The 21,829-nt window shown below is 39.1% G+C and overlaps 2 protein-coding genes across 3 annotated transcripts in view; both read right to left on the bottom strand.

Moving 5' to 3' along the window:
- The window catches only part of LOC134875478 (C-type lectin domain family 6 member A-like), a 5,489-nt gene extending 3,232 nt beyond the window's left edge, over window positions 1–2,257 (bottom strand). Inside the window, exons 1-2 of the mRNA XM_063900083.1 lie at window positions 2,049–2,257; window positions 1,564–1,653 (exon numbers count right to left, since the gene is read on the bottom strand). Of these exons, the coding sequence (XP_063756153.1) occupies window positions 1,564–1,653; window positions 2,049–2,136 (178 nt within the window). The 5' untranslated portion in view covers window positions 2,137–2,257. The remainder of the gene's footprint in view (window positions 1–1,563; window positions 1,654–2,048) is intronic.
- Window positions 2,258–2,743: 486 nt separating this feature from the next.
- LOC134875081 (GATA zinc finger domain-containing protein 14-like) lies at window positions 2,744–20,777 on the bottom strand. Of its 2 annotated transcripts, none has more exons than XM_063899484.1 (6): window positions 20,605–20,777; window positions 11,826–13,042; window positions 7,846–8,866; window positions 7,359–7,609; window positions 5,490–5,681; window positions 2,744–4,760 (listed from the first exon to the last, which is right to left on the bottom strand). In XM_063899484.1, exons 2-6 carry the CDS (start codon window positions 12,564–12,566, stop codon window positions 4,551–4,553), a joined length of 2,415 nt encoding a protein of 804 aa, XP_063755554.1. In that variant the 5' UTR covers window positions 12,567–13,042; window positions 20,605–20,777; the 3' UTR covers window positions 2,744–4,550. The 2 variants fall into 2 exon arrangements, with proteins under 2 accessions (XP_063755554.1, XP_063755555.1); XM_063899485.1 differs by having other exon boundaries at window positions 5,502–5,681.
- Window positions 20,778–21,829: the final 1,052 nt, after the last annotated feature.

The following is a 21,829-nucleotide window of genomic DNA, read 5'->3' as shown; positions in this document are numbered from 1 at the left end:
GAGGTAAAATTAAATAAAGCACAATTCAGAAGAATCAGAGAGACGATCCGCTCAAACCTTCAAAATTAAGACATTCAGTCTAAAATAACAAGTGAAAAGAATGACGTCTACATTTATGACAGCTGCTGGCACAACAGTAAAGAGTTTTCTGGATATCTTTAAAGCAAAGACATTATCCGGTCATGGCTGCTGTGAAAGTTTAACATATAAAATATGTCAAACATTATCTTCTGTTTGACAGTATAAAACCTGAAAACTAAGATGGGCAGCTGTTTGGAAAATCACTGAGCCTTAAAGAAAGGAAAAGAAACTATGTATTTTGCAGGGAATGTGAAGATATACATCCTTAGTATAGGAACCAGAGGACTCAGAGCTAAAAGTAATAAGGGTAGGGAAGTCACAAAGTCTTAGAGAAGCATTAACATTCTAACATTTTTTCCTTTAATTGGATTTATTGAAATTAAACATATAAAATATTGTATGTTAAGTACATTTTTAATTGTATTTGCTACATTCTTGTATAGATTTCCGATGTTGGCTTATGTGTTATAAAATCCATCTTATTTACTTGTTACTAACAGTACTTTCAAATGTTCTTACGGCTATGTCTAAGAGCCTTCTGCTATCAAGCTCTTCTTTTGTAGAACCAGCTCCCAGTTTGTGTTCGGGGCAGATCTCATTGTAAACAGTAGGATACCAACTTTCTTTCCTGATGAAGCTTATACTGTAGTTACGGCTGGCTCAGGTGTGCCTCGAACCATTCCTAGTGATACTGACAGGCTTACACTGTCACTAGACTTTCCCCTTTATTATCCATGCACACAAAATCTGTCCATCCTAGGAGAAGGACCCCATCTCTGTTGTTCTCCCCGAGGTTTTTCCATTTGTTTCCTGTTAATTGCAGGTTTCCTTTTTGGAATTTTTCCTTGTGCACTGAATCGGGTCTGTTTCAAAGGATACAAGGCTCAGGTCCAAAATGCACAACACCAGAGACAAGGTGCTCAGGCTTTTACTCAAGAGGTTGGTAAAAGAATACAAAACACCCTTCAAAAAGCTCACTTTCAGGATCAAATGAAATGCCAAAGACCGACAATAATAACTTGATCAATAGGAGGTCACAGGAGATGGCTGGCAGGCTTGGCATGATGAGATAAGACAAACTGGGACAGGGCAAAGGCAGACTCAGACTATATACACCAGGTAAGGGGGTACACGTGAACACAGTCATGGCGTGGTCGACAATCACAAAGGCAGGAAACACACAAAGGCAGGAAGTTAAGTTATCTGAAACGCGAGGCAGAGGTTACTACAAAATAAAACAAGGCATGAGACAAGGCAGAGGACAAGATTCAAACAAGATCAGTTAATTTCACATAAATGCCTGGACAACACAGGGTCTAAAAACAGTGGGTGTCACATGCTGTTCATGCTGTAGCCACCTGAGACAAATGTGCAAATTGGACTATAAAGAGTCTTGATTGATTTAATTAATATGAAAAATTAACATATTAGAAATTGTTCCTACTGATGGGGTCAGTATTGAAACTATGATGGAATACTTACAGCTGAGAGTCAGCAGGAGAGTGATCATGATGAGCAGAAAGCAGAGCAGAGATAAGTAATGAGCCAGCTGTCTGTACCGACTCAACCAGCCTGAAACATTAAGACAAAATAAGACACATTTTAAGCCTAACAATGAATTTCAAGACATTAGTCATTCTGATGGATTAGATTGCATTAGATTGCATGATATTCTGAAGGATTCCCTATACCTATATCACTTTTTTTACTACATTTTAGCGAAATGAATGCGAAAATGAAAACATTTTATTATGGGTCAACAGCAATATTGCTCTTACACCCAACTATTTTCAAAGGATAACAGTATGAATACAAAACACTGAGTTAGTAAGCACTCCAAAGTTCCTTTTAGATCAAGTATGTTGCGTAATTGAGAAATATAAAAAGAAACATACACATTTGAACTTGAAAAGCATACATATGGGTAAAGCAAGAAACACTTTGCCAAAAAGAATTAAAAAAATTACTTTTTTCTGTAGAAGCCTCCTTTTGTTTCTCCTCCAGCTGAACACATCCATTGTTCACTTTCATGGTTTCATCAGCAACCGACGGCATGAATGTTTGTTGTTAGTGAATGCATTTATGAATAATAGCTCTGGGTTAAATGTTTCTCTTATGTTGTTTTAATACCTAAAAGCTCTTGTTCCCCAGAGGCAGGAACAAAAGAACAGCCCAGTGCTCCTAATGTATAATTATCTCACATGAAAGTACGGGTTCCTCTGCAGCCGTATGCAAAGCACAACTGTCTGATAACCAAACAAACGAAGAGTTCAGCAGCCGAAGTTCAGTTTAACTCTCTACATGGGAAGTCCTACCATCAGGTTCCTGATTATTTAAAGGGGCCCTGTAATCATTTTCATGTTCATTTTTGTATTTTTGGGGCATTGGTGAAAAACTCCCACTGGCGTGAACTTTGGGATTTATGTCTTTGCAGACCGTTTACATGCACAAAAAACTCAATTGACAAGAGTGACATTTGTTTTGGTTAATAATCATGGCTGCGTTAACCAGAATTGCTACTTGATGTGCATCCCATATATTGTCAGTGCAATATTTAAAAAATAATTAGTTTGAGACAGTTTTCAATTCAGAAAATATTTGAAATATTTTTATTCAAAATCTTGACGTTTTTACAAACATTTAACATTATTTACAACGCGTATTCTTCTTTCTGACAAGTATTACAATTAAGTTTATAGTTTTGGCTTAAACATGAGGGAGGGAGTGTTGACTGAACACACTGTAATACTTTGAATATTTACAGCCAAAGACACAAAAATAAACATAACAAAAAAAACTAATTGACATTCAAGTTTACACCAAAGGCGAGAATCAGCAAGTCTTCATGCATAAAGCCTTGTATATCTTATTTGTACATGTCATTTGTTAAAAAGCAGCTTACAAACTACGACAGTTGAAGCAGGAGGTGTATAAACTGAAGTCTGTAGAAGAAAAACAGGAACAAGGTTTTAAAGTGCTGCTCGTCTTGGCATTACAGTGGAAGAAAACATTCAGCAGATATTTACAGCTGAAGTGCGATGATGTGGACTTGATGCTGAGAGATTCTATTACCATGGCAACAACACATGCCATTTTTGACTATCAATAGACAGCTCTCTGAGTTTAACTCAGAGGAAATGATAATGAACAAATAATAAACTCCCAAAAATGTGCTTTAAAACAACCACAGAGTTAACACTGCATTAAGAAAGTGCTATCTACGTATTTACAATGTGAAGAATGCCAAAATAAATTATTTTAATAATTAAAAACACATAATCTGATATAATTTACATGTACAAAAACCTCTTTTGTTAAAAAAAACCATGAAGTTGCAGCTACAAACAGAGATCCATAATGTCTCCTTTCACCTCTTTATCTTTTCTGAGCATTTGCAAGTGTGTGTGTGTGTGTGTGTGTCTGCCATGGGGTTTGAGCTGGTCGGAAATAGGCAGGATCAGATAGGTTGTCCACTGTTAAATCCTGCTGTAAGCCACCGGTAGCCAAGGGGACAACAGAATTACCGCGGTGACATCTTAAGGGACATTTAAATCTGAATGGTGCAGTCATGTGAGTCTTGGCAACACCATGTCATGTCTGACAGAGAACCCAGCGCTGATATGTAACAGAGACATAGATCCACTTACAGACAAAGTCAATCTTTTTTTTTTCTAAAAGTTTAAAACATCATACTCAGTCCTGCAATCTTACGGTTATACAGCAAACGTAACAAATCAAGTACATTTTTTAAAAAGGTTTCAATATGAAATACTATTAAAAAACAGTCCGCCAAAATCTCAACGTGCAATACAAAATAGTATGAGCTTAGTTTGACGATTGTAAAAAAGTCCTGCAACAGCATTTTCTTTTTTCTCCACAAATCATTGAGCAGATATTCGATGTCAGTACTTGAGGAATGTGCATGAATCATCACTAATCATCTCTCAGTGTGGCTTTATTTGTATCCTGTGCCTTTAAGCCACTCTTTCACCCCCTGTAAAGTATATGTTGCTCACATAGCAAAAAAAAAAACAAGCTAGTGCGGGTGAGCCGATGGCCACAAGAAACCTTTGGACCTGTTCTGATGGAATGAAATCCTATTATGTTTTCTGGATCCCTCAGAGCACCTGTAGTCATCACCACACAGCCAGCAAATCCAAAGCCCTGTGCACCTCGGAGCCTTCAAAGTTGTCTAGCTGAAGCCTCAGAGCGAAGAAAAGAGGGTGTAGGTGGAGAAGGCAGAAAGATCTGACAGGAATGGCAAAAATATATAGGACAAGTAAAATATCTCCTCCTGCCCTGCCTCTTGCACAAGGCTTAGCCTGCAAGCAAGGAGAAAAAATCATTCCCCCATCTTTGATCCATGACAAAATAACATTTTCCCACTCAAATATGTGACATGGGTATGAAACCGAAAATGTCAGGATGATGACGCTACATCTCTGGTTGTTGGGGTCCAGTGAAAGTCGTTAATGACAGGGTTCAAAGGGGAGCTTGGCGAGCCCTCCGTGAAGCTCCACTGATTCCTCGGACCAGGACATCACATCACCAACTAGGTGCCCTGCGCAGGTCGCCTGGGTGTGGATCTCGTTCGATGTCAAAACTCTGGACCAGAACTGGAGATCAGACATCTCTCCCATGAAGGATTGAGTTACGTCAAAACGTCCTCCCATCGTGTCCTGTGAGGACCAGCAAAGAACGGGTCAAGATTGGAATTGTTGGAACAACTGAATCCTGACTTAGAAATGTTGACTAATGCATCTAGTGAGGTGTTAACAAACAAGGGATATAATAAATAATAACCTGAATATACTACAAACTAATGATTCCAGCAGCAATGTGAATTTGTAGCCACTGCAACACTTAAAATAAAAGACTCCAATAGATTTGTGAACAAATAAATGATGGATTCAGCATCCTTCTACTATTTTCCGATCCTATTAACCGATAGTATTAGTTTATTTGTAAAAAAATGGTTAGCCATAGTAAATAATTATATTGTGGAGCTGGCCTGAGCTGCCTTTGTCAAGGTTGAAAACAAGAATAACGTTTTCAGTCTTTGCCTGACAACAGAACCTCTTTTATTTATCATGAAGTCATCAAATGATAACCCTATCCTACAATACAATAATTAAGGTTTTGCATACATTCATAATGTGCAACGCGATTGGCCAATGCATTCATTCAGAATGCAAAAGATAAAGAAGAACAGACCTTATTCCGTTGCTTTTTGGGTTAGAAGAATACAAATGCAGATTTTTAACGTTCGTTAAGAAAGTATTCATATTGAAGTGAAAATGATTCACACAAAACCCCGACCTCTGTGTGTATAGGCCTTTAGAAGGTTATAAAAAAAAAAAAAGATTCAGCTGTAATTTTACATACTGGATCTCTTTCAGAAAGCATACCGTATGTCTTACCTGCTCCTGGCCCAGGATGAAGGTCCCTCCTGATTTGATAGGTTGCCAGCCTGACAGGTTTTGCCCGGAGCCTTTCTTCACCCCGTCCTGATAGGCCTCCCAGACACCATCGCGTGTCGTCCACGTAATGCATAAATGATGCCATTTCCCATCTGTCATGCTTATGGGCAACGTCACTGCCTAAAAACACAGGTAAACAGAGACAAGCATACCATTAAAGGTGAGGACAGGGAACATTCCTTTTCTCCCATCTGAAAGAATCTTTTGGAAAACATCACTAAATCATTGTGTAAACACATTTTCATCAACAGACTTTATTGGATGAGCCTCCATAAAAAGCTCTTCATCCTCACTGTTCATCCTCATTAACTATTACAATCAATTGCAGTCAGAGATTAATCTGCATATTGTGTCATGTGTCTGATTGGGAAGCAAACATGACAGTGAAGCCCTCCTTGTGATGTCACTCCTACAGATAATTAGGCCAATCAATTACAGTAATTAGATTAATTGCTTTGCTGATTTGTTTGTTTGGCTCACAGCACACAACACTAGGGCAAGGAAGGGAAAAAAATCTGTCCTCCATTTTCAGCTTTTATCAACAAAAGATAAAAAAGGCTAATAGAATCATTTAATAATTTGTATGTTTACTTTAGTTTGTAGGTTTGTAAAAAGTCAGGGAAATGGGTCAAATGTTCTTTTTTCAAATTCCTTGGAAATGTAATCTTTTTTGCCTCTAAAGCATCGGATGGATTCAGTATTGGTGAAAGAAATGTATTACGAAAATTGAAAAAATATACGACCATTATATTGGGACCATCTGGGAACTCAAGATGGCAAGTTTACACAAGTACAACAGTATTTGAATTGAGACTCAACAACAGAGCGACAAGGCTAAACTTGTTTAAAGCTTCTATTTCACCTTGTGTCATACATGGTTTTGTTCACTGTGACATCTTTTACAGCTCCCTTCCACTACCTACTGTTATACTGAGTTTGCCTGAGTAACCAGTGACTGAAAGCAGGAAACTATTCTGCCCTCCTGTCCTTGTAGATCTGAACTCCCCTAGTGAGGTGATTCTGTCCTCTCTGTCTGAGCTGTGACTATCACACCTCACAGATTAGTAACACCCCAGGGTCACGAATGTGTGAGAACTGCCAAGTTACCGACAGATTTACGTCTCATGAATTTAAAAAATGCAGATTTTTGACTGAGAACTTTTTGGTTCTACATTTTTAATCCCAAAATGCAGCACCAATTTTTTCTCTACCATAATCATCAGGGATGCCTGCCACAAACAGGAGTGAAATTTAATTAGCTACACTCCTCTGCTCCCTTCCATGCTACCAGTGACTGACCAAATCCGCTTCAAGTCACTGGTACTGGCATAACGTGGTGTGAAGGGATCCAATCTTTCCTACATGCAGTTAAACCCTACACTCAAGCGACTGCAATTCGCTCAGCCAATCAACCTGCTACTCCCTCACTGCGAGATGGACCCCAGTACCCCTCAACTAAAACACGCCTGTTTGCTATCATGGCTCTAAAAGGGGGGCACAAGCTCCCCACAGGACCACAGAAAGTCCAAATATCCTACATTACAAACTGAAAACTCTGTTTCACTATTTCCTTGGCCATTAAACCCTACCACGCAAAAAAGCCCATTTGAATCAAATGCCCCTGCAAATATGACTGCATTTTCATTGTTGTTCTGAGTTTGTATTTTTATGGTTTGTTGCATTTATGTCAGTCACTTTGGAATGTGATGTTAAAAGTTACAAAGAGTTTCTAAGTGTAGGGTTCTCAACATTTTCTGTCCTTACAACTGTTCATGATTTATATTTTGTTGTTTTTACCTTGTCGTTGATTAGCAGCTCCATGGGGTTGCTGCCCCATTTGATGAGCACTAGCTCATTTGCTTGTCCAGGCACAGCGTAGGAGAAGGGAGTACCGAGGCCAGGACTTTCTCCTGCCTTCAGCCACAGGCAGATAGTCATGGCAAAGATTTCGTTGACCACCGCCCGCTTCATCCTTGCATACATGTAGTTTGTCTTCATGGGGAAGTCGAGCATGAAAGCGCTGGGACTCTTTAGCTTTTTGTTATTTCCTGTTGAGACAGAAGGTGCAATATTTAAATCCAGTTAAGAGTACCTTTACCTTTCTTTTTACCAGCAAAAGGTTTAATTTGAACCTCAGTTTCATGTCCGCTATAGGCACATTTCTATAGCAGTGTCCTACACATTTCTCATTGACTATACAGTATACTTGTCTTACTATTGATATTTATCAAGCCATGATTAAAATAGAGGCTACAGTGTACAGTGTATGTGTGGCTGTGTTTACCAAGGTCAGTGTTGCCATGGTGTAGTTTGTTGAGCACTGCCTCCAGCTTGCTGTGACCTGCGCCTCGCAGAGTTGTCTCTTTGCTGCTGGAGGGTAGCTGCAGAGGGTTATGATCATTATCATGGTGGTCGTCATGATGGTTGGTGCCGTGGTGGTTATCATGATGATCATCATGGTGGTCATCGTGGTGGTAACCAGGTCCGTGGTGATACTCATGATGGTCATCGTGGTCACCAGGCCCGTGTTGATCATCATGGTAATCAGGTCCATGGTGATAATCATGGTGATCATCGTGGTAACCAGGTCCATGGTGATAGTCATGGTGATCATCGTGGTAACCAGGCCCTTGGTGATAGTCATGGTGATCATCGTGGTAGTCCCCATTGTGATCATTGTGGTGATCATTGTGGTGATCATTGTGATGGTCATTATGGTGGTCACCATGGTGGGTGCTGCGATGGTAGCCATGGTTACCACGCTGCCGACTGTTTGATCGCCTGTGGTCGTAATCGATATGGCGATAATGGGGACTAGTGCGAGGCGTGTTCCTGTGGCTACCATGGTTGTTGTTAGGATGACTGCCGCGGTAGCCATCAGAGTGACCGGTACCATGACTGTCAACATGGTGGTTATCACGGTTACCAGTCCCACGGTGATCATTGTGGTGGGCGTCATGGTGGTTATCTCGGGGACCAGTCCCACGGTGGTCATTGTGGTGGGCATCATGGTGGTTATCTCGGGGACCAGTCCCACGGTGGTCATTGTGGTGGTCATCACGGTGACCACTACCATGGTGGTCATCGTGGTGGTTTTCATTGTGTCCAGTTCTGTGATGACCATCATGATGGTCATCATGATGGTCTTCGGGGTGGCTGCTGCCATGATGGTCGTCATGGTGATCATCATGGCGATCATCATGGTGATCCCGGTAGTAGCTGTGCAGCTGCTCCTCCAGGGCAGTGATTTTCCGCTGTAGCAGTTCTCTCAGAGAGCTGGAGTAGGAGCTGGAGGAGTTCCTAGCCTGCAGAAGTACAAACACAAGTCAAAATATCTGACCCTGTGCATACATTGGATGCACAAAAGCCCCAAATCTGCTGTATAAGATTAGAATCAGACAATCAAAAAAATCTTGGTTCAGCCTTTTTGGCATTTTTTAAACCTTTTTTCTTCCCCAAATTCAACTTTCTTACTCAGCCAAAATGGTGGGCTTTATTTAATGCAATATACCATCCCTACCACAGGATTATACAGCAGTGGTGTCTTTTAACTCTTTGTTTGATATTCTATGTCACCTACTCAATAGTTGAATCATGATGCAAAGACATGGTGGACACAGGTGAAGATCTTCAACACTATGGCTCTAATTGCAGTCAGATTCACCCATTTAGGATTCCTTCTTTGGTTATTCAATTTTAGTAGGAGCTAAATTGTCCACAGAATTCTTCTGATATCAATAACATTTTGACCCTGTTATTATAAAACTAAAGTAAAGCAGTTATGTTAAAAGTCAGTGTTTCTGAAATATTGCCAGAGAATGATAAGGAAAGCTTCCACCACCATCATAATCATCATAATCATCATCATCATCATCATCATCATCATCATCATCATCATCATCATCATCATCATCATCATGAACTTTTTCTAAGGAAGTAACAAGAGAAAGAAGATAATATGTCAGAGTAAAGACCTTATTAAAAGACCAATTTCAAATACTGTACACAACATCTTGGTCTAAACACAAACCTTGTACATTTGACATATTATTGACAACATTTTTGTATTGAATTCTAACTCTAATTGTTGACTTTAAAGCCACAATAGATAAGATGTCCTAAAAGGGACATGACAACTGAGCAAACATGATATGCTGATAAAAATGTTGGATAAAAAGGTAGTGGACGTTGAGCTGTAATTGTTTTGTTTACCGCTATTTTCCAACGTAAAGAATAAACTCTTATGCTTCAAGCTCTGAGTTTGAAGAAAATAATGAAGGAAATATCTTTGCAATAAATGCAGGGATTTGCATTTGAAAGTAGAAATATGGAATAACTTGCAGGAGAATAGCTTCTATCCCCCCCTCTTCTCCTTTGCTCATCCTTGTCTTCCTCACCAATGAATCCGGCTTTGTTCCCTGCCAGCGCACGCAATGATTAAAAGCCTCGTCAGGCAGGATGAAACTAATTGAAGGTGAGGTTGGCTAGCGCCCTTCGGCGCATAGCCAGAGCCTAGAGGTGTAGACATCCTGTTAGAGGGGGGAGTGACGAAAGCTAAATCTTGGCCCTGCTTCTGTTTGTCTCACACCTTCTCAGGAAGACTGAAGGGGATTTCTGGCAACACTTTCCCTGAGACCACCTGCACTGATATCATGGCTTTCACAGGCCAGCGGGCAGTAGGGTTTTAGTCTCACAGTGTGCCACCAGCATCATTAAATGTTGTAAAGTAAGTGAGACAGAACCACAGCCTTGTTATAGGTGCTGAAACAAATGATTGAGAATGTTCCACTTTCTTTTGCAAACTGTGCAATGTTTACAATAAAAACACCAATTCTGAGAGAGAAATTACAACAGATACTAAAGCTCTTCAGTTTGACTCACTCAAAGTGAACATTTCTTAGATGTCTGAAACACTGGTTTTGGCCTGTCACCATGTAAAACGACTTAAAGTTAACTTACTTAGCCTGGTTTTCCCAAAGAAAACAATGACTTAACCTCATTGCGAATTAACCAGGATGAATCAGCAGTAAGTTCATGTAGAGATGACATTTTCTCAGAACCTTCCGTATTCCTCTACTAAGCTTTACTGGTCTCACTCCAACATGTGATGGTTGGATAAAGGAGTTGTGAAAGGTTAGGGGTGAGGGCTAATTAATTTAGATTAGCTTCCTGTTTGGGTTCTTGCTACTGATATCCAGCAGGGAGATCATGAGCCGGAAATCCCATGGGAGGACATGGAGTAGAATGACTATAGTGGATTGGTCTTCATGTGTGTTTCAGAGGTTTTCCACCAACTTCTCAATCTCACTAAACATGTTTGTTTTTTCCAAAACTACAGATTATCCACGAAACCTTGAAAAATAAAACTGACCATTTAAAAAATACACAACCAAACCAAAAAAATGCATTGCGCTCTAACAGTAACCTAAGGGTTACCATGCCTTGATGAAACACTTCCTCTTTACAGTATTTTGGCAGCAGTAAGCACTTACAGCTTATACGGCAACTGAGCCTTTGACCTGTAATGACGCAAGATGTGAACCCAATTAAGTCAAACCTTTGATAGGCTTCACTGCAGACCTCTCAGCCTCTCTTGGCAGACATATTACCAAGCATCTCAAAAATGTTTGTATAGTGCAGGAGGAGCATGTCCTTCTTCAGGAACTCTCACAGAATGTTTACCCCTTTCACCTGAAAGGGGTAAACAGTTCACAGCTTTAAATATAGCCATATGAATACATTTAGATAGGAGAGATCACTGTGCCATGCTGGCCCTACAGCATTTCTGTATAGTTAAAACTATTTAACTAATGTAAAAAAATATATTTAACAATTTCTGTCGGAATCAATTGGAGATAGAGCAGAACACTGGAGCACCAACATAAGGTTAATGTAAAATACATAAATAAACATGAATAAACTTAACTTTGCTGCAAACCTATGCCTATGTAGTTGCTGAACTTTTAACTGCTTCAACTCTCTGTTGCCCATTACTTAAGGGTTCCAAAGTAGATTTTTTGGTTAATATGTAAATATAAATGAGATTATGTCCATAATACTAAGGTTTGTTTTGTTTGCAGATGACACCAATTTATTTACTGGTTTATATTTTGAGAAACTTCTGAATACATTGTAATCAGAATTAGGAAACAAACACAAAATACATCCTCAATCTTAATCAGAATGTATGTGTTTGGTCATACCTGTGATGCAAAAATTACCTCTTTGAATTGCAAAGCATGCATTGCAAATATTTGCACTCACCTGCAAGCTTTCAAGCCTTTCCTTCAATGTCTGCAGTGTCTTGCCGGTCTGTTCAGGGGAGAAGGAGCTGTGTTTTCCGTACGACAAGCCCTTCCTGCTGTGGGGGTCTGATCTGTGGGGGTCCGATCTGCCATGGGGGTAGTGGTGATCGCTAGGGTGATAAGTCCCGTGGTGAGACGATGATGGCGGGTGGTGGCTGCCGTGATGCCCGTGCTGATCATCATGGTGGTCGTCATGGGTATCGTGATGGTTGTCGTGATGGTCGTCATGTCGATCTGTGCCATGGTGACCACCAAAGCTCTCGCACAAGGTGAGCTTGGCAGTCAGCTCCCTGATGGTCTCTCGCTGGTCCAGGATGGTCTCCTTTTGCCTCACCAAGCTCTCACGCAGGTGCAAGATGGTAGCTTTGGCCTCGTCAGACATCATGCCTCGCCGGCTGCTGCCATTGTGACCATTAGTGTTGCCGCTATTGCCCGGTCCATGGGGCACACTGGGTGGGGAGTAACAGCTGGGGTCTGCTTCTGGGGGAATTGGGGTGCAAACAAATTTGGGGCTAATGCCATAGTCATACTCTAAACCAGGCAAACTTCCTGTTGCTGCTACTGCACATGACAGAAAGTAATAGAAAATTAGAAGACGTTGGGGAAAGAAGGGTAGGATACACCACAGAGAGGGTCCAACCCATTGCTGGGGTTTTGCAGATAGAGGCCTGAGGCTCAGAGGACTCACGTCTCTGGCCATATTCGGCCTGAGTCCAATTTATTCCTTGACAAAAGACAATCCTCCTCCGCCTTAGCTGTGTTTTGAAGAACACCATGAATGGAGGTCATTAACGTTGGATTGAAAGATGGTGGGGCAATTCATGTCAACCCTAAAATTGCTGATGAAATCTCCTCCCAGACTTACTTCCAAAATGTATTTTGGAAGACAAGCATACAAACTAAATGGCAGTATTCTGAAAGTGCAAAAAGGGTGCTGCCAAACCTTTAAGCTCTTTGCCTACAAAAATGCGGTATTACCCAATATTTTTTGGCTCCATGTTAAGTTTACAAGCTGTAAAAGCTGGACCGAGGTATCTTGATAAGTCCTGCAGTTTTTTGGGAAGTGGTGTTGGGCGCCAGCCAGGTGATCCCTTTCGAACTTCTGTGTCCGAAAGCCAAGCGTAATCGCTTTAACTTCGGCTTTTAACCGCCCATCAGATCCCAAACAGCTCTTACCTGTAGGACAGAAAATCAATTAAACTCAAGAAATCAAGTCAAGCATAATTATGATTTAATGTATCATAAATGACTTCAACCTTTGGCTGATTTTGTTTTAAAATGTACATGGGGCAGTGGTGGCAAATTCCATAGTGACTTAGCCTGGGAACTGAAAGGTCACCAGTTCAAGTCTCCGAAAGACCAACTGCTAGTGAGGTGTCCCTGCGTAAGGCTCTGTACCTCTCCATATGCATGTGCATGTATGCAACCTACATGTACAAACTGTTTAGTGTGTATAAATTGTGTGTACATAAAAATGCATTTGCATGTTTGCACCTACCAGTGTACTGTGTGTGGTTAATGTATATGTGCATTTGAAAACTGAATTTCCCCCTAGGGCGATTAATAAAGGTTCATCTTCTTCTCTTACATTGCTGTTACTAAGTGTTTTGATCCATCGATAATTTACATTGCCAACCATAAGAACATACCAAAACAACAAATAGAGATAACGTTGAATAAATGACTCAAGAGAGACACACATATATTTAGATAGAAAACAGGTAAGTGCGTAAATGAGAGCTGATCTACATCATGAACAACTCATCTCCAATTATGAAATTGCTCCTTCAGTCCGTCAGCAATTCCTAACCGCACTAAGCTGGCAGACTACTGTATGTTCAGTGATGATAACAGGCAGGTAGACCACATTAAGGGGAGGGTCAGTAGTGGGTCGCACAATACGCAGGGCACAGTGTAATGAGATTATTGCTAATTAATCATGCTCAGCAGTTCACATAATGAAAGCTGATTTCATTTAAAACATTGGCCAGTGGGCTCTCACATCATGGCCTTATGAATCAGCGCCAGAGCCTGTCGGCCCTTGGTCAGCATGTTTATTGGTTATTGACATTACAGTTAGGGTGAGTATAAAAGGGGAAGGATAAACTCCGACGAATGATAGCGCATGTTAACAAATCTAGAACCAAAACTAAATATCTAGAAGTTGTAGATAGCTAGGTCATTTAACCAAGAAACTGTATAAGTTCAAGACACTTCCCATGAATATATCATATTTACCTAACTATAACAGAGTAATAACTGAGTTCACCCTTTCCAACTTGCAAGTCCGCATCAATCAAACTTTAGCATTTAGCATAAAGACAGGAATCAATGGGAAACAGCTAGCCTGGCATTGTGCAAAGGTGACCAAATCCATATATATCCCATATAGGCACCCTTAATATTTACATAGCACATGTGATACGTTGTTTGTTTAATCTGTACAGAAGGAAAAGTGTAAAATTAAATATTGAGATTTTATGGTGGGTTTTGGAGTTTCTGCTTATTTTCCCTGACAATCCTAAGACAACGAGACTTAAATAAATGATTTGAGCACTAACATGCCCAAGAAGTGACCTATTTTTTCTCATTTAAATAGACCAACTGGTTGCACTTTATTTGAGATCTCTATAACTTAAGGAACTTGGTTGTCATGTTGCATGAATATAAGATAATCACTATCAAAATCACAGACTTATACCAAAATAGATTTTCCAACCTTTCTTTTCCACCATAAACATTTTATTTTATTTTTTAAAGTTGGTTCAAAGAGTGCAGTTTAATAAGGTGTTCATATGTGAACCGATGAGAGCCTAAATCTGACAGTGAACCCTGCTGTGTGGTACTTAACTCACATTAGTGGACCATATGGTTTGTATGTGTCTATTTAATACAAAATATATGGGTCATGACAGTAGTTAAACTATATAAATACTGTTAATCCCTCTTTCACATCGGCAGTGAGAACAAAAGCCCATCAGAACTTTTGGTAGTTTTAAACACTTTTGGTGGTTATATTTATTTTATGTCAGTTTTTTTTTAAATAAAAAAATATGTTTAATATATTGGCCAAAAGTAAACAGGGACTAAGCCTTTTGATGTTTACCTAAGCAGAGGCAGAGCAGACCACAGGAATACACAGAGCCTTACCCGCTCATCTCAAAGATGACGGACTAATAGGATTGGTTGGATTTAGTGCTATTTAGCGAAGGATTGGCTGCAGGGTCTTTGTTCTGCTAGAGCAGCATGCCCCCCACTCACAAAGTCAAGTCATTGTTGTCACACGTGTCGCTGCAGAAGAAGAACATGTGAGTGACATGGCGCATCCGGTGAACATTATGAAGCAACCAACAAAAAACAACCGCACATATTCTATTTTGTAAACATTGTATAATGTTCAGATTGCATGAATATTCAGCTTTTTAAATTATCCATATAATTATAATTCTTTAGCTTTCAACATCATCTGTTTATACCACAGAAAGACATACCCACATAATTATATTGTCACAGTAGTACATCTTATCTGATATTTTTCCTATTCCTGCAACTTTCTTGTGCCTTTAATTATCTTGCAATATTTAGTTGCACTATTTTATTTCTTTTTATATTTAGTATATTGTATTTTGCAATGTTTGAGGAGCCTCAGTCTTGTCCAAAACTATGCTGTAGATATTGTGCATGCACCTTTGAATCCTTAATAAACTAAAGGTAAAATAATAATAATAATTACCCACATCTCTGCTTGCTTTTGTTTGAGTTCATCCATGTTAACATACGGGACAGTGTCCGGACATGTTTCAGTTTCCAAAGCCAATCCCAGCCCCTCGCACGGATCAACTATCCAGGTCGACTGGATGTACGTCCAACAGCGCGGCCTCAGCCTTCCTGCAGCTTAAAGGAACCCCTCCTTCTCTCCTCTTGCCCTGACCTCAACTTTTCCCTCTCGAAACACATGGCATGAGTCAATCTTCCCTCCCCCCTGGCTGGTGACCCGTCTTGAAGGTAAACTTGGTATGGGGGTGAGTCATGTCATTGCGAACATGACTGGCCAGAACAACCATCGGCCCCTGGAGGACCCTGTCTCAGAACTACTGAGTAACAGTATTACAGTATTCATTTCTTTAAAGACAAGGGGGGAGCGTTTGAACACCCAGGCAATTAAAGAGCACAGAATTAGGTAAATGTGTTGATAAAGGGAACAATAAACAACAGGAGAACAGTTGAGCCATTTGAGTCATTTTGTAGAACTTGTTGAATATATTTTGATTTTTTTATTAATTAAGTATCAATTTAGTGACTTACATTTTGGTTTTTTGTTCATATACTAGGATTTCTGTGCAAAAAACAATGAAAACATCAATTATAATTGATTTAAACATTTACCAAGAAACCCTTTTCTTTTGGAAAAAGTCATTAATATTTTTAAGGTAAGCTTCTTTAAGAGAATATCCAAAGAAAAAGTTCAGAGTGAATTTTTAGCAAACCTTTATTTGAATGAACTTAATTTATATATTTATTCAACCGATTAAATTCTATTTAAGAATATTCATATTTTTCCCACAAACAGCATGAGAAAGAATAAGCTCTGTCCCTTCTTCACATCAGGGTTATACAAAGAGATTTCCTCCAGGCTAAAACCAACTTACTTCAATTAAAACTGAGCTGCTGAGAAACAGGATAAGGCACTTTTGTTTCAGAACTCAGACTCTTTTCGCATGCAACCACTGAAAGTAGCCGTTTATCTATTATGAGGATTTTCTATTAAATCTTTCTTTTCAGAATGTTTTGCAAATAAATGCATCAGAGTGTGTAAATGGGTCTGAGGCATTAAAGCGGTTTAAAATATGTAGTTTTCACTTTCATTAGTGTCATCTAAACAGTCCTTAGATGCCTCTCTGTCCTCAAAATCTCTGCCTCATAAACAAACAAATTGAGTGCAGTAATGTCAACATTTACTTTTGTAAAGAATAAATTAAGATACTTTGAATTATGGTGACTTAATTTAGAGGACCTTTTTCCATAAAACGTTTGAAGATGTAAGGATGTTTAATTATGAGGAACTATAGGTTGGTATTCTACAGCGGGAACTTATTTTATTAAAAAATATTTTAATTTCGAGGACGTTTAGTGGCGAGGACTTTCCGTAAAGACGTTTCATAATAAGAGTGGAAACAACATTTTTGTAGAGTTTTTTAGTATGAAGGATATTAATCCTTTTCAGGAAGGGTTTGAAATTCCCTGAAAACAATATTAATTTTGGAGGAAATTCAATTTCAAGTACTTTTATCCTGACAACTTTAGCTTAGAGGACTTTAAATGATACACTTTTAGATATGCAAACTTGAATAGGGGGAATTATAGTTACAAGAACTTTAAGTCTTAGTGCCTTTTTCTTTTAAAACTGATCATTTTTACGACAACTTTTTCTCAAAAGAACTACTAATGTTGAAGACTTTTAGTTGGTTTTAGGTTTAATTGTCTCTATTGTTTGGCTGTGAGAATAGAAAAAGCCATCGGAAAAAATGCCCTTCCATTAACAATGTCCTCTGTCATGTCTGTAATTACCACGGCCCCATGCAGTCCATTAAAGTTAAGAGGGTGATGAAATATGACCTCATTTAAGAAGTCCATATGCGACAAATTACTGTGATGATTTATGACTTGGTGTCATAGTTCCTGTTCAACATAACTGTCCTCCACATTTCAGTATCGTCAGAAAAGTCAAAACAAATGATTGCATGAGGGATTCAACACTGTTTTCCCACATAATAATACAGTCGTTTTGTAATTGATTCCAAGTTATAAAACATGCAGTGCTCCTTTGGTTGAAATACTTCTTAAACAAACCTTGTTCTAACATGGCTATAATACAGAATAAATGCTACCATTAATCCTTTTGAACTCGTTTTTTTCGCAGTGTTTTGGCACCTAAGCACATACATTCTATATATTTTTTGAGTTTTCTTTATACCAGAAAATGTAACGTACTGTAACATATCTCCACCATTTCTGATAAGAGTTCATAACCAGCCAAAAGACAAACAATCTCTATCAAGAATGACAACATCAGCTCCTTATGAACAAGAATAATGTACAAAATTCAGGATATGCCAGGAAACAGTAACAGTGAAAATGGCCTAAACATGATTTACAGATTTCTTTTATCCCAATCCCGCCTCAAAGCTACACAGCCACACAACTAAATATAATCACAGTTTAGAGCTGTACGAGGGTCAACAGCTTTGTATTGTCAAGCCGCTAAGTGCCATATTTGGTGAGTGCTTTTACTACACCTTTGTACTTTTTTATTTGAGCACATTTGGATGTGAGTAATTTAGTTTTTTGTGATTTTCACAAATGTTGTCATTCACTTCGCTATAGAGATCCGTTCACCTGAACAGAAAAAAGAAAGTGGCTGACAATAGTTCTGGGACTGCGATGTTTAAATGTCTCATCACCCCCTTTCTTTGCCATCCCTCTATAACTTTCTGAAGTTACATAAAACAAGCAGAGCATCCAAAACCTGACTGTAACCCAAACCTCAGACAAACCATTACCAATTTGTTTTAATTTAAAAAACAATAGAACATCTGGATATTAATACATGCTTTATCAAGTGGATCCTAATTTCACTTATTTTATCATTAAAGTGAACATACATCTTCCGCCTACAGAACCTTTTTGAGAAAAGCAGTAAGAGTTCAGCTTTTCTGGAAGCACATGGTTCTGGAGTGATGCTTTATTGCAATCATGTGCATTTGGGTCTGGGTGCACTTTGCCTAAGTGAACTCTAGTTTTAGTTAGTCCTGCTTCTAGTTTGGATGAGACTGAGGTCAGCACCCTGCCTTAACCACGAGGTTAAGACAGCTCTGAGTTGACAGCTACGTAGGAGAGCTACTTGCCTGGGGAAGCCCTCGCCAATCCGGTTGGGAATACTTGTGATGCTGTTGAAGTGACGTGGCTAATGTGACAATACGCTGGCTTAAAGCAGGCAGCTCAGGTTTCTCAACAATGTTCCACACTGTCTATTTCAACAGCGAGACTTCAATGACACGATATCCCAAAAGTGTTAAAAGTCAACAGCTTAGTTACAGAGGCAGAGTTTTGCTTCTTTGACATTCTGGACACAACAATGGACTAATTGTGATGTTATTTCCATTGTGTTCTTTTGTGAAGCACTGTAGTTCAACAGGCCCTTGGTGTAAAGTTGTAACAGACACTTAAACATGCATTAGTCACATATTTTACTCTGCAAACAGATAATTAGAAAGTACTCATCCTGAGCATGTTGATGACTGATGGTGAATTAAAGTTTGGCCTTTTTTCGAACCTAAAATACAGGAAATAATCTTTGGAATAATACTATCCTTTATTCTAATTCTTGGTTGGCTGCCACGCTTGTCAAGATTTCAGATGTAGGGGGTGATGGAGGTCACATTTTGTTTGTATCCAGTAAGCTGTCTCTGGCCTAGCTACAACTAAAGAAGAGGAATCAGAGCAAGGTCCCAGCTCTCCACGTGACCCCAAGTCCATCCGCTCTGCGTCGAATTGGCCAAAAGCTCAGCAGGATATACAGAAAGGGAACTAAAAAGGATGCATAGGCCACCACAACAAAAGAATGAGCTTGTGTGCTTGACCCATATTGCTGCTTATATGTTGGTTAAAACATTTTAACTGCAACAAAAGTTAATGACCTCAAGCACAACGGTCCCTTTGGTAACCGTTAGGCAAATTCTGAAAAGAAATCTGGCGGAAAACAAAAAATACCATAAAGGATTTCAAATACTGTACATATACTACAGTACATACTTCTGAGTGTCAGTATTAAAAATAATGTGTTAAAAGTGAATAGGGGAGCTAAAACACACAGGGCGATAGCTTGAAGGCTAAACAACGAGGTGTCAAACACCTGAAGATCTTAGCAGAGATCAGATGAGATATACATCTACTGAAAAGGCACTGAATACAATGGTGTTGCACATGCAGAGACGGGGATATGTGTTGAAATAGCCAGAAAATATCAACAATAAAACTACAAAATTGCTCCTGTTTTGGTATTCCAACTAGGACAAAAAAACACCTTAGAAAATGTGTCAATGCCAATAAAAGCATATATATATATAACTATCTGACACTAAAAAGGCCTTTTAAAAGTATATCGAAAGGAGACACAGAACAGATTTTATAGATAACAATGCAGCAAAAATGCAAATGCAATTACCTTTTGCCACATTGTTGACTCAAAAACCACCTTGAATGCCAAAAGTTCCCTGTTTTATTCTATTTTAAAGAAAGTTCAGATGTATTTCCAGCCGCAATGAGATCATTATCGCTGTTTTACTGCGCTATAAGTGCAGTATATACATATAGCACATAAGCTCACAGCTTATGGGCGACTGTAAACTCTGTCCACTTTAGAAAATCCTTATGAGTGCATTACATAACTATAATGTTTTACTAACAATATTGAGAAAAAATAGATATACAAGTCTCCCTTAAAAGTGCAGCTGATTTCAACCTATAATACTGACATGTAATTCAGTCTGGAGGAGCGTTATTTACATCATCTGGGTCACTGTAAACAAACTGCCTTAGGAGGATTTCTGAGTACCAGACATGCGTTGCTGAAACGAGAGCATGTTTTTTCATTCTAAAAAGTGTTTCCCAGATCCAGAGATTTGCTTTACAGTAAATTAGAAACAGTTTTGTAGGAAAGAAAGAAACATTTTTCTTACCTGCCTGCCAGTTTGAGGTCCGCAAGCTGGTTAGTCCATTCAGCACACTTATCAGCTTGAGAGGGATTGGCTTTAGGGTGGATAATTTTAACTCTCCCTCTCTCTCTCTTTATCTCTCTCTCATCCACTCACACCTCTTAACTGTATCTTCAGTCAAACATGCTAATAACTGCAATTTTGTGTCAGGCTTTCTGACTTATTTTAGTGACTTGCGCTTGCATTTTAACGCAAACATATAGTACTGTTCTTCAGCAACAGGTAATTCTTCCTTCTTTGAAGGAAGGTGAAAGATTCTTTGTGCATAAAAGAATCCCGTGAATTAATTAGATTCATTTTATGAGTGAGTTAAAGACCTATCAAGAAAGCCAAAGAAAAAAGCAACAACATGAGGTCTTTAGATGAATAGACCACCAACAGTTTGTGTACTTATACAAGCTGCTGCAAATAACACCAGTAAACTGACATAGGTCTCCAGATGTTGAATACTTATTTTTTTCAGTTTCTACAACCATATTTAAACTGTGTTAATTTAGCATAAATACATTTCAATGTCTTAAACTGTCAGTAAGTGCTTGCTGTTAAACACCTAGTTTAAACTGGGTCAAACTGTATTTGAAGTCACTCCAATCACTTTGGCATTTGAAGACCTTTTAATTGAAGATTAGGGTTGAGTCTTCAGCCTGGATCCAGTCCCCTTGAAGGTCAACTGCACCCATCTATTTACATTTTTGAGTGTATCCCAGGAGCTGTAGGTGGATAGGGGCTCTCTGTCATGGAATTAAACCGGAGAAGACCCATGTCCCCGATTGGCCGAATGACAGACTTACTCATTATGCCACCAGAGTACATGCATGCATGCAGCAGTTTGTGTGACAAATCATCATCTCATTTAGGAGAAAATAGGGTCTACTCAACTTGACTTCCTCTTAAGTGTTGTGTATTGTGTTTGGTGCATTTCTTTGGTACTACCTGTGTCAATGTTTGCTGTATAATTTACAAAAATGCAGAAACTGTCGCTGATGACTGCGTTCAGAGAGTGTTGCAAAGCAGGACTTTAAAGATGATGTAACAGTAGTTAATGCAGTGAGCATCAGCTGATCAGCGGTGTTACTATCTGCATTGAAAATAGAAATAGGGACTTGGTACCTATATAGAGTCGAGTCAAGTTAAGCCAAACCATTCATTGAAAATGAAGGATTAGTTACTGTGATCAGGATGAGGGGCA

The sequence above is a fragment of the Eleginops maclovinus genome, chromosome 13 (assembly GCF_036324505.1).
Source record: "Eleginops maclovinus isolate JMC-PN-2008 ecotype Puerto Natales chromosome 13, JC_Emac_rtc_rv5, whole genome shotgun sequence".
NCBI classification, from domain to species: Eukaryota; Metazoa; Chordata; class Actinopteri; order Perciformes; family Eleginopidae; genus Eleginops; species Eleginops maclovinus.
Note: the sequence above shows the minus strand (reverse complement) of the source record. Positions and strands in the feature narration are given on the sequence as shown.